The sequence below is a fragment of the Cyanistes caeruleus genome, chromosome 23 (genome assembly GCF_971803275.1).
Source record: "Cyanistes caeruleus chromosome 23, bCyaCae1.hap1.1, whole genome shotgun sequence".
In the NCBI taxonomy this organism is placed as follows: domain Eukaryota; kingdom Metazoa; phylum Chordata; class Aves; order Passeriformes; family Paridae; genus Cyanistes; species Cyanistes caeruleus.
The window spans coordinates 882,824-895,626 of NC_141723.1; the positions used below are offsets into that span (position 1 = coordinate 882,824).

The 12,803-nt window shown below is 49.1% G+C and overlaps 1 protein-coding gene across 4 annotated transcripts in view; it reads right to left on the bottom strand.

The window, feature by feature from the left end:
• The window catches only part of FLI1 (Fli-1 proto-oncogene, ETS transcription factor), a 101,392-nt gene that overhangs the window by 32,890 nt on the left and 55,699 nt on the right, over positions 1 to 12,803 (bottom strand). For all 4 annotated transcript variants that reach the window (XM_086861455.1, XM_086861456.1, XM_086861457.1 and 1 more), the window contains 2 exons: positions 8,051 to 8,205; positions 4,541 to 4,744 (listed from right to left, as the gene is read on the bottom strand). In XM_086861455.1, coding sequence (XP_086717581.1) covers positions 4,541 to 4,744; positions 8,051 to 8,205 — 359 coding nt within the window. The remainder of the gene's footprint in view (positions 1 to 4,540; positions 4,745 to 8,050; positions 8,206 to 12,803) is intronic.

Genomic DNA, 12,803 nt, shown 5'->3' on the forward strand with positions numbered 1-12,803 from the left:
AAAGAACTCTGTCCACGTAACTCATGTTTTCATCAGATGGTTTCTGGCTTTGGCATTTTTTTCTTGAATATCTGTGGGGAAACTCCTGTCCACCACTCTCTCCTTTTCAGGTTATTTAAAGCAATCCTGAATGCAACGCCCATCCCAGCTTCCCCTTGCCAGACAGGGAAGTGCTGGGGAATTCAGAAACGTGGTTTTCTATGACTAAATGGGCTGCAAATGAGTGGCTGGGGCGGTGGGGGTGGGGTGATGAATAGCACTGAGCAAGCAGGATCAACCTATAGCTACTTTAGGCTAAAAAATGCAGCCCAAGCCACTGGAAAGGACCGGCGCCTCCCCCGGTTTAATTGCTCAAAGTTCTCACCTTTGCCCGGCAGTCTGAGGTTTCTGGTGGGAACACCACAGAGAGGGAAATGTGTTTCCTATTAAGGGTTTCAATGGAGGAGGGAAAGGGAGAAAGGCAGAGACCCAGATCAGGACAGAGGAAAGCAGACAGACACAAGCCAGGCTGCTCTTCCCTCTCTCCTTCGGGGGCAGAGCTTTGGCTGTGATGAATTTTCATTTCTGTTCCTGCTCCCCCTCCCTGGGTCAGTGACACCACGGATGGATCAGCTCTCTCTGGGATGGTTAATGCAGGGAGGGCTGTCCTCCCGTAATTAATGTTTCAACACATTAAACACATTATTTTATGGCACCCCCACCCTTCCCTTTCTTTTCCTTGCATTCATTACGAAAAGATGGAAAAGGACTGAAAACCAGGAGTGTTTTTTCCCCATAAATCCTTCCCTCTCCCAAGGAAGTTCATCCTTCAGAGGAGCACGAACATCTTGGTTCCACAGTCTCGGGATCTATTTAATTTAAGTCTTTTTCACCCTCACCTTCTGCAGGCCCTGTGTGGCTCCTGCTGGAATTCAGGTCCTGCTGCCCTTGGCAGGATGGTTCTGTTGAGCATTAACACATGGCTCAAAACCACTGAGCAGTTTTCTGCTCCTCACCACAGCCTCATTCTTTCTCCTTCTGGCTCTTCTCCTTTGTGCACACCCCACACCCTGGCCTCCACCACCAAGGAGGGACAGGATGGAGGTGGCAGCTCAGCTTCTTTTGATCTTCATCCCAAACACTGCATGGATGCATCCAAAACCCCCTTCCCCCTGCCCAACAGCTGCCTGGAGAGGATTCACCAGGCAGGATGTGCTTGAGAAAGGTCAGTCTGGACCCCAAGGTGTGAGGGGATGAACAAAAAGAAGGCAAATCAAGGTATGGCTTCACAATTTTAGAGAGGAAACTGAAAGAAACATGCAAAGAAAGATGATTGTTTGAGGGGGTGGATGGAGAGTTCCCTAAAAAAGCCACTGGAGTGTTTTGGGAGGCTCCAAAGGATAGAGTGCTGCAGGACTGGGCTCTGCACTCTGAAATCTCCTGAGGATCAGAGACACTGGAATTCCTGCCAGCTTCAGTGGCTTGTGGCAACAGGAAACAACTGCACCATTCTGATCTGGCCTAAGCCAAAGACTAAAGGTGCTGGGGGATGAGTTTGGGTTACTCTCAACTGCATTACACAGCTCACCTTCAACCTTCCATTGCTAAAGCTGAGACTGAGCTTTTGTTGAGGTCATGCAGATGTTGCTGGTTTATTTTTTCAATCTGGACTCAGATGTGCCAAAATAATGTATTTCATAGGCAGCTTTAAGGAATTTTCACCCTGATCAGGAGTGTAAAATGCTGAAAAGCTTCTGGGAAAGCTCAGTTTCAGGGGGTCTCTTTGTCAGGTGAGCAAGCAGCTCAGAAAGTTCAGATCAGCTTTGTTTCTTGGAAAACAAACCCCAAAGCTGAGGATTCATGAATCATCACATATCCAGTTTCACATCTGGAGAGCACAAACACCTTTAGAGAGGCTGGGCAGAGGCAATCCAGCCTGTAGGTTTGCAATTCCCCCAAATCCTCCTGTGCTTGTGGCCATAACCTATTCCCTACCCTGAGCACCGGCAGAACTGAGTATCTGTGCGACAAACACCCTTCCAAAAGGGGAAAACTCATGAAAATGAGACCCTCTGTCCCCATGGCACTGAGCTCTGGGCTCGGCACAGAACATCCGCTGGAAGCTGGCCTGGGAAAGCCATCAGCTTCTCTGGAAGGTGTTACTGCACAAGGGAGACACCCAGCACTCCCCAGAGCAGCCTCTCCTCGGGTTGGGAACAGCTGTAGGGAGAGGAATGCTCTGCCCAGCTCCAGCAGGCAGGAGCTGCTCTCATGAGCACGGCACTCACAGCACGTCTGGGGCTCAGCACACACAGATGCATCATCCTAAAGCTGGGAATGGGCTGGGATTGCATTCCCCGTGAAAAAGGAGTGAGTAATCTGCCTGAATCCAGCAAAGTTCCTTGGGTTTTGCACTGGCTTAATAGCACAGAAATCACTGCAGGCACTGGCCTGGAAGGACAGGATATTTTGATGATGATTATTGCAGCAACACTTAAATCTTGCAGCTGCACCAGGGCTCCAGTGCTGGGCTGTGGGGGTGTGAGGCAGTCCCTGCTCCACAGATCCACCATCCCAATGGAGAGGCCCAGAGAGAAGGCAGGATGGCTGGTGCCACCTTACAGAGAGTAAAACCTCCTCATTTCAGTTATTGAAAGGCAAGCGGTGACCCAGGGATTGCTGTCCTGAATGTTGGCGTCCCTTGGTGCTTCCTTGCAGGACATGGAGACCGGACTCCAGTGCCCAGGCTGGGTGGGATCAAGGAGGAAGCTGCTCCTCAGCAAACGGGCAGCAGCACATGGTGAAGGTGGCCACTGAACCCAGGTTTTCAGGCTCGTGCCATGAGATCAACAATGCAATTCCTCTGATACTGTTTTTGTATCCTAAACAATGGGACACAAACACTGGGGATAATCCTGGAGATGCCAGCTAGGGAATTCCACTCCTGCCAGGGAATTCCACTCCTGCCAGGCTTTCCAAATTCAGCCTTTTTCTGTGCTTTGAACCCTTACAACTCCATCTCTCTGTCAGTTCTCAAGCCTTATCAAGATGATTCAAGTGCCTCACTTGCATCTTTATCTTGTGGGAATTTAGAAGTCTTTCCGGTTACAAAGTGCCTGATATCCCCAGCCCCAGTCAGCAGGTTTGGCCAAAGCACTGCTGGCTGCACAGAACTGCCTTTCCATTTCCCAGGAAAGTGTGTAATTCCACAGGCAAACCTTTGAAAGCTTCCTGTGGACCAGTAGCTCTTTGCTGATGAAACAGAATTAAATTTGCCAATGATTTTGGATGGGAAATTATTTTATTGTCCAGTCTCAAGGGTCAGAAACTGTTCAAATCCAACACTTCGGTTTTTTGTTGGCTCGACTTCTCAAGGAAAAGAAAGGTGGGGCTTCCAGAGGCACTCATCTGGGATTTAACTCCAGTGCCACAGGAGTCTGTGAAACTCCCACTGATTATAGGCAGGGAGAGATCAACTTTGAAGAAACTAAATTCTGTATCTCTGCTTCACTGGCCAGAGGAGACATCTTCAGCTGCCTTTTCATCACAATTGGATTTTCTAGTGGAGAAAATACACTTTTTCCTTTCTCTCCCTGTGCTTCCACCTTGATTTATGGCACATTCTCCTGATTTTGGAGTGCTTAAATAATGATACTCCTATAAAAGCTGTGTCACCTGGAAAACCAGCAGAGTATGTGGGGCCCAGCTCCAGTTCTCTGGCTCATCACAGCACCATTACCCTTAGCACACCTTTGTGGGGAAAGGAAGTGCTTTCAGCTCCATTTATAGGTGGAGACATTTGGATGTTGTGGATGAGATCATGATTGCACAGAAGTCTTGGAAAATCTGGAAATCCCAGATCATCAGGTGCATGTCCCATCCCTAAGGTGATCATTCCTGTTTGAGTACTGGGATAATGCTTTTCCAGACTGCTCACAGCTCCTGGCTTTGGGGCTTAAAAGAGCGAAAAGGGGAATTGGTTCCATCCCATACTCAAATGTAGGGCAGAAAGGAGCAAAAAGAGTTTCCACAACCATTTTCTCAGAGTCCTGGGTCATTTGCACAACATCTGCTCTAGCATATTTACATATGGGGAATCACTCCTGTGTTTCCAACTCTCTCCAGCAAACCTGGGAGAAACAGATCTGCAGGAACACAGGAAATCTCCAGCCCTGGCCAGCTGTGGGTCCTGTTTATGGGGAGGGCACAGCCCTCTAACTGCAAAGCTATGGAATCATTTCCCTGAGACAAATAGTTAATGTCAGGTTTAATCTCCATGGCAAATATGTTTATTTTTATCACATAGCCACAGATGTTGTTATCTGTAAGACTTATCTCCTTCAGAGTCCTGCTCAGTTCTTCGCCTCCCTGATAGCACCAGTAGCTCCATCTGTGTTCATCTGAGCTTTCCAACCTAATTTTATTGCTCCTTTCCTTGTCTGCTCTCTCTGCTTGTCTTTGTTCATTTTCCCTGCACTGCAGGAAGAGCCCTGGGAGTTCCACAGCTGGACAAAGTGGGGCAGTTTATCCCAGCAGTGTGTCAGGACAGGGCAATACTCACTTTCCCTGAGGTAACTGAGGTGAGACAGCAGGATTTCTGTGTTGTAGGGGGAGGTGGTGCGCAGGAAGTCGTCCTTGTTCATCTTGCAGAGCTCCTTGCCGTCCATGTTCTGGAAGATGGTGGTGTCGATCTCCATCAAGCCGTACTCCTTGATAGCCCACTCCAGCCACTGGCGCACGTGCTCCTGGGTCCAGAGGGTGGGATCTGGCAGGAGAGAGCAGAGCATGGGCTCACATTCCCCTCCAGGCTCCCTGCAGCCCTGTGGGAGCATTGGCCATGGTGTCCATGAGACATCTCTGGGGTTTATGGTCCCACTTGGCCAGGATGGGCTGGAGCAGGGCTCAGCACGGATAACCCAGCACGGTCTGGCTGTCCCCACCTCCCCAAACCTCCCTCCTCTGCCTGGGAACAGCACTGCTGGCATTTGCTCCTTCTCTGTCTGGAAGAAAGCTTCCCGAAGGAAGCTGATCCCTTTGGAGGGAGTTCCTGCCCCAGCTGTGGCTCTGCAAGGCTGTGCAGTACCAGCAGGGCTGTTCCAGTCCCCCGTGGGCACTGGGGAGCCCCACAGCTGGCACGAGAAACCCTGAGCATGGGGGTGTCCATGGGCAGCAAAGGGGCTCTAAAATCAAATTAATAAAAAATAACATAACATAACATAACATAACATAACATAACATAACATAGAATAGAATAGAATAGAATAGAATAGAATAAAATAAAATAAAATAAAATAAAATAAAATAAAATAAAATAAAATAAAATAAAATAAAATAAAATAAAATAAAATAAAATAAAATAAAATAAAATAAAACAAAATAAAATAAAATAAAATAAAATAATAAAATGGTGTTGCTGAAACAGAGCAGCTTGCCCTGGGTGTGAGTCAGAGTTATTCACCCTGGGGCAGGCACACAGTTCTACCTCCACTCTCATGTGAACCCACCCAGCTCTGTGAGGGCAGGGTGGATTTTGTGCTGTCTGGGCATCCCTGACTGTCAGCAGAGCTCCAGCTGTGGGATCTTTATTGCTGGTGGTGACGTAAGAGATGCTCTGAGCCCGGCTGGAGCTCAGACCCCGTGGAGATGAGTGGCTGCACCAGTGGTTAAAAAAAGAAATCAGCCTTTGAATTCTGAAAAAGGCATTAGATCAGAGCCCCAGCAAGAGCTGGTGCCACAATACCACTGACAGAGTCATTTCCAGAGCATATCAGCATTTTCAGACGTTTCCTGTGCTGCTGCTCCCCACGTATCCCATTTCCAAATTTGAGCTGCACATTCATGTTCTGCTGCAGCTGGAGAGGATTGCAAAGAAGTTTAACCTTTGGAGATGTCTGATGTGTCATAAACAGCTGGTCCAGCTCTGAGAGAAACCTCAGCCACCTCAGATCCCGGGAAGCTGAGAATGTGGATCAGGAACATGCACAGGGCTGTGGGGCTGCTCTGGGCAGAACAAGGAATGCCTCTGCCTGGATTTTAGGGAGTAAAAAGCAATGCCTCAGCCCAGAGCATGAGGGCTGAGGGCATCCCTGGGCACAAAAGGTCAGGAAGTGCCCACACCTGACATTCCTGGGCACCTGAGTCCTGGAATGACGGCACCAAACAGAGGGCTGAGACCAAGGGGACTGAAATTACAGCTGAGACCTTTCCCCACTGAATCTCCAGAAAACCTGGGCTGCTGAAAGCTGAATTCAGAACACGGAATTTACAAACCCACACCTTTGCAAGTCTGCTCTGGGAACTACAGATGGATTTCCTTCAGGTTTTGGCAATAGTTAATTGAAATTCTGCTTTCTAAGCACTGGCAAAAGGCAGCAAATTTTACAATGCAAGTATTCAAGGGAGGATTTTTTTTTTTTTTTTAATTGAAAGACTTATTTGTCTTGAGTTTTGAAAACAAACCAACATCTAGAGGGCAGAGTGAATTTGTAGCCTCCCTTTAAACGCTGTAAAGGACATTGAACGGTGTGTGAAAATCTGCCTTCCTGAAACATGACTTAGAGCTCGTTATTACTGCTATTATAAGCCTAATGTGACATTATTCTTACTTATCTTCACCCTAATGCGCTGTAAATCTCCATTCTGGATTAAATTAAAATATCCAAATGCCTTTCTTGGATGACTTAGGCCTTGTCTCCTGCATCCAGAGATCTGGGATGATGTTCATTATTGTCTTCCAAAGTCTGGTAAATCTCTGCTCTTTCAAATATCTCAAGGGTTTGATTTGTGGATGGTCATAATGCGGGGAAAGTCCTTTTCTTGACTTTCCTTCAAAGAGGAGATTCCAAACCTTCTCTTCCACTGGAGGCACTGAAAGTAATTTCTCCTATTTCAACAATGCTAAAATTTAGCTCACCCTTGTTTTTTTTAAACATACAGGATAAATACTCCCCCTGGAATTCAGGAATGTTTAATAACACAGGGACTGCTTGGTGCCAGCTCCACCCCTCCAGGCAGGGTGACACTGGGCATGGTTGTGCTGCTGTCCCCAAGCAGCTCAGCCACTTTCCCAAACACCAGCTCAAATGGGACTTAGTGATTTGCCATCGATCTTTTATTGGCTTCTCCTCACTACATTCAGTTCAAGCTTTTCCTTTTCATCCTAAATGGCAAGCAAGCGCTTGGGAATTGTCGTCTGTTCATGGTCAAGCCACGCTCTGAGGCAGGAGCTGAATTCCATGAGTGCATTTCCCTCTGCCAGTGCTGTCTGCTGCTCCAGCCCTCCCTGCCCTGGTGAAACCTGGGCGAGTTCTGAGATGTGCACAGGGCCAGCACTCGGCTCCTTTGCTGGAATGTTCCTGGCCCTGACTCTTTATGTGGATGTTGTTTATAAACTTCACATGGAAACAGCTCCTCACTGCAGGTTCAGGCTTCACCTGTTCCCCCCACAGCAGCTCTCACCCCTGAGTGTCCAAATGCATCCCGAGCATCCTGCCAGCTCCAGGCAGCTGTGGATACCAAACACAAACAAAGCTGGACAGGAATGTTTCTGTGTGACAATTTTTGGAAGGATAACATAGTTCCTGCAAAATATATTTTTTTCTGGGTTTGTATTTCTAACAAAAAAAAAAAAAGGAAACAAAATAGCTCATTTTGAATCAATCAGTGTGACTTGAAAGTGCAGCTGGATCCTGAGAGGACCAGGGGAGTTATAACTTGGGCCCACTTCATTCCTCTTTGATCATCCCCTGCGTGTCCCAGGAAGCAGATTCTCCTCTAACACATGACAGAAGATGGATTTAGTTCAGCACACCAAAACAACGCTTCATTCCAGGAGAAAACAATTAAAAAGAAAATAAAAAAAAAGAGAAGAAAAAGCACCAATTATCTGCTGCCTATCCTGATTCAGATCATGCACCCAGACATGGGAATTCCCACTAGCCAGAAACTCTGATATTTTCCTTATTTTCAGTGTGGTTTGTAAGAGAGAAAATTCCTGTGGGAGCAGATAAACAAACTAAAGGAAGAGCTGTTGCAGGCAGAGCAGGAAAGCTGCCCCAGCGTGTGGCGGTACCTGCGGGGACGATGACTCTCCTCTCGTTGGTGGTCATGTTGGGGGGAGGCCCGTTCTTCTCGTCCATGTAGGTGCTGTAGCTCATGGCGTTGGACTCGGTCCCTGCTCCCACCAGCTTCCCACACTTGCTCACGCTGCAATCCACGGGGGACTCCCTGAAAGGCAAAGGGAAAGCTGGGTCAGCAGCGCTGCCCCTTCAGCCCTGCAGCACAGGAGGGCTGGCTCAGGGACACGGCCCAAGGGGGGACATTCAGGGAGTTCCCTTATGTGGAAGAGGCCGTTCCTGACCTGTTCCTGGGGGTCACAAAGGGGTCTGTGGGGCACAAATCACACAGGGGGTCTCTGATAACGCAACCAGGTGGAGTCTGCAAGGGAATGAGTTCCAGACAAGGGAACGTGTGCCTTGGCTCTGAAATACCTCCATTCCCAAGCCAGGTAAGGAGCTGGTGCCTATTACACCAGCTTGTGGGTTCCACCCCACTCACTCATGGCTGGCTGCTCCGTGCATTCCAGCAATCCTGCAGGCAGGCTGGGTGCTCCTGGGAGCCCCTGCCAGGCTGTTCCATCGTTTGTGCTGCTAAAACACCCCTTGTGTTGCAGTGGAGCCTGGCAGTGGCACACGGTGCTCTGCTCACTTGCCCTGAGGTGTTTCTGCAGAGCTCACAGGGACACAGGAGCAGCCCTTTCACGGCATTAACAAAGAACCCAAAACACCCACCCAAAGTGACAGGGCTGTCCCCAGAGAACACCCACAGCAGCACGGAGTCTGATTTATACAGGACGGAGCTTGTCTGTTCTTGGAGCCTGCCAGAGCTCCAGGAGCATTTGGGTAATGCTCAGGGACATGATGGGATTGCTGGGGTGTCCTGTTGGGAACAGGAGTAGGACTTGGTGATCCCTGTGGGCCCCTTTCAACACAGCTTGTTTGATTATTCTATTGTTCAATTATTCTATAATTCTGTTATTCCATTATTCTCTGATTAATAGTGACCCAGCACCTGGTGAGGAAATCTGGCAATCTTGGATGCCCCAGGCATGAGTCAGGAACTTCAGACCTCAGTACTGGTATGAAAAGGTCCCTGGCCCCAGTTTAACTCCTGAGGTGCTGGAGTGATGAAGAGGGGACATCCAACAGCTCAGGTGGCACCGTGCTAAGGCTGGGCCTACTGCAGGCCCTTGGGAAGGCTCTGGGAGAATTGGGAGCCTCCAAATCCCAGAGAGAGAGCAGGGATTGTGCTTTTCTTCAGCTGCAGGAGCAGCTCCTGCCTTTAGTCCCTTCAACCCCCAGCCCTGAGCCTGCCACACACAGCACATCCCATCTCGAGGGACTTCCAGGGAAGGGAACATCATTGCTCTCACCTTTCCAAGGGGGAATTAATGCACAACCTCTGCACAGAGCAAAGCCAGGCTTTAAAGCCAGAGCCACCCTCCTCCTCTGCCAGAAGCCAAGAGCTTTGGGAGGGAACTGTTGGAGCCAGAGGCACAAAGAGAGTGCCCTAATCTCTGATAACTGGCTCTGACACCAAAGAAATTTCACTGAATTTCACTGAATTTCACATAACACCATGGAAACAATTGTTGAAGTTACACAGAAAAACTAGGAGTGTGAGTGTGTAAATTAGAGAGTTTTCTTAAGTCACTAGGTGAAAAAGTTAAAGATTTAAGCTCTTAAAAAGCAAAAGACAAAATGGAGGATTTATGGTGTTGTCTCTTCTTCCTTCCTCTTCCTTCTTCATCTTCTTCTTCTAGAGGTTTTTGGGTAGTAGTAAGTGATTAGATAAAAAATGCCACAGTGCAGCACTCAGGTGTTGGGTCACTGGGTCACTAAGAAAAATAATTTCCTTGGCATTTGTTAATTGGATAAATGGACATATAAAAGACCTTGAAGATGTTCTTTGTTATCCATTTTGCACTTTTCCATCTTAGTGCACGTAGCTCCTTGTAGCCTGGATATTTGTAATATGGATAAGAGAAGATTAAACAACCAAGTCCGAACAAGAGAAAAGTGCCTCTCTCATCAGTCTCAGTCCAAGGGGGAAAAGAACCCAGCCACAAGAGTCCCCTCAGGACAGGGAACCATTCCCTGCAGGGTAAGAACGGTGACAGTGCACAAATCCCACCCTCTGAGCTCAGCTGGCAAGAATTCCAAGCAGGACACTAAACAAATTTGTCTCTTAACCTGAACTGGGGGGAGGGAGAAGTGCCTGAAATTCAGTTATCATGGCTGGGAGATAAATGCTCCACTGAGATATTCCAAGGCAGACGGTAATTTTTTCCTCATGTCTGACGAAGGGAATGTTGCTGGAAAATGGAAATAAGATGTATAACTTACACATGTTCGAATTTAAGGCTTTACTATTTCGCCTACTGTTTTTCCAGGCAGGGAACCAAAATCCGCCTTCAGAGAGGCAACTGCTGAAGGCTTAATGTCCCTGAGGCGGCTGGGGAGAGGCTGAGGAGCTGCAAGGACACGGGGATTGCACAGGGAATGGAGCAGTGCTGATTCCCTGCGCCAGTGCTCCTGGCAGGTGTGAAAACTGCCGGAGCTGAGTCCTGTTGGGCAAGGCCTGGGCTGGGCAGAGCCAGGAGTTATCTGGGATCCAGCTGTGACAGTGAGATCCAGGTGTGACAGCGTGATCCAGCTGTGACAGAGAGATCCAGATGTGACAGAGTGATCCAGCTGTGACAGTGAGATCCAGGTGTGACAATGTGATCCAGGTGTGACAGTGTGATCCAGGTGTGACAGAGAGATCCAGATGTGACAGAGTGATCCAGCTGTGACAGTGATACAGCTGTTTCACTGTGATCCAGCTGTGACAGTGAGATCCAGGTGTGACAGTGAGATCCAGGTGTGACAGTGAGATCCAGATGTGACAGAGTGATCCAGATGTGACAGAGTGATCCAGATGAGACAGTGATCCAGATGTGACAGAGTGATCCAAATGTGACAGTGATCCAGCTGTGACAGTGATCCAGATGTGACAGTGAGATCCAGATGTGACAGTGTGATCCAGCTGTGACAGAGTGATCCAGCTGTGACAGTGATCCAGCTGTTTCACTGTGATCCAGCTGTGACAGTGAGATCCAGGTGTGACAGTGAGATCCAGATGTGACAGAGTGATCCAGATGTGACAGTGAGATCCAGATGTGACAGAGTGATCCAGATGTGACAGAGTGATCCAAATGTGACAGAGTGATCCAGCTGTGACAGTGATCCAGATGTGACAGTGATCGAGGTGTGACAGAGTGATCCAGATGTGACAGTGATCCAGCTGTGACAGAGTGATCCAGATGTAACACTGTGCTCCAGGTTCTCACATTGTCCTCCAGGGTCTCAGAATGTTCTCCAGGGGCTCAGACTCTTTTGCTCTTGGCTCACTGTCCCTGGTGAGTGACCAACCTCTCCTGCCCTGCCTGGGGACCAGGGTTCTCTCTCCCATCGTGCTCTGGAGTTAAATTTCCCTGGAAAATGCCCCTGCAGATGGGACATGCACTATTTATGATCAAATAATTCCATATATTCCACTCAAACAGCTCCATGGGGAGCTGTTCCAGCACAGGCCCCACCTGCAGTGCTGAGTCCAGCTCTGGGGCCCCTAACACAAGAAGGATGTGGATCACTGGATCTTCTGGAGCAAGTCCAGAGGAGGCCATGGAGATGCTCTGAGGGCTGGAGCCCCTCTGCTCTGGAGCCAGGCTGGGAGAGCTGGGGGTGCTCACCTGGAGAGGAGAAGGCTCCAGGGAGAGCTCAGAGCCCCTGCCAGGGCCTAAAGGGGCTCCAGGAGAGCTGGAGAGGGACTGGGGACAAGGGATGGAGGGACAGGACACAGGGAATGGCTCCCAGTGCCAGAGGGCAGGGCTGGATGGGATATTGGGCAGGAATTGTTCCCTGTGAGGGTGGGCAGGCCCTGGCACAGGGTGCCCAGAGCAGCTGGGGCTGCCCCTGGATCCCTGGCAGTGCCCAAGGCCAGGTTGGATGAGCCTTGGTTTGGAGCAACCTGGGGCAGGGGAAGGTGTCCCTGCCCACAGCAGGGTTTGGAATTTGGATGATGTCTAAAATCCCTTCCAGCCCAAACCTCTCAGGGATTCTGTGACTCTGTGATATCCACACTCTTGAATACCAACACCTTGTAAAGACCTCTCCATGTTTCTGTGGGCATGGAATGAGCACCGGGACAGAGCAGAGTCCTTGGCTGGTTGTGCTCCCTGCTCACATCGTGCATACCCACATGACCCTCAGTGAAGTAAGCAAAATAACCCCGGGGCTGTGAGATCCCCTCGGTGTTTTTGTGATGATTTTTCACATCACAGATTCTGTTCTGGCAGTTCAGACCCTGCCCATCCCTTGCTCTGTGCCTCAGAAGTCAAACCTGGACAGCCAAGTACAGGAAACATCTGGCAGAAAGATCTGAAGAGAAATTTAAGGGACTGAGGTGCTCTATCAGGCCCTGTGGGCAGAGGAGACACCCCATTAATCCTGCAGGACACTGAATGTGCTCCAGGTACCTGGTAGGATCGTGTCCATGTGGCTGCAGAGCTGTCTCCCTTCCCTCTGGGGAAGGTTTTGGGATGGCTGCATCCAGAACTAACCCTGTTGGACACTCTATGGGGAATAGCATCAACCAAATTGAGCTGGGCAGGAAACTGAGCTGTCCCTGAGAAAACACCATGGAATCTTCAGTGACAACAAGTGAGAAAATCCTTAACTTTGTGTCCTCTGGAACCCAGCATTTCCTACCAAACACAGTCTTTT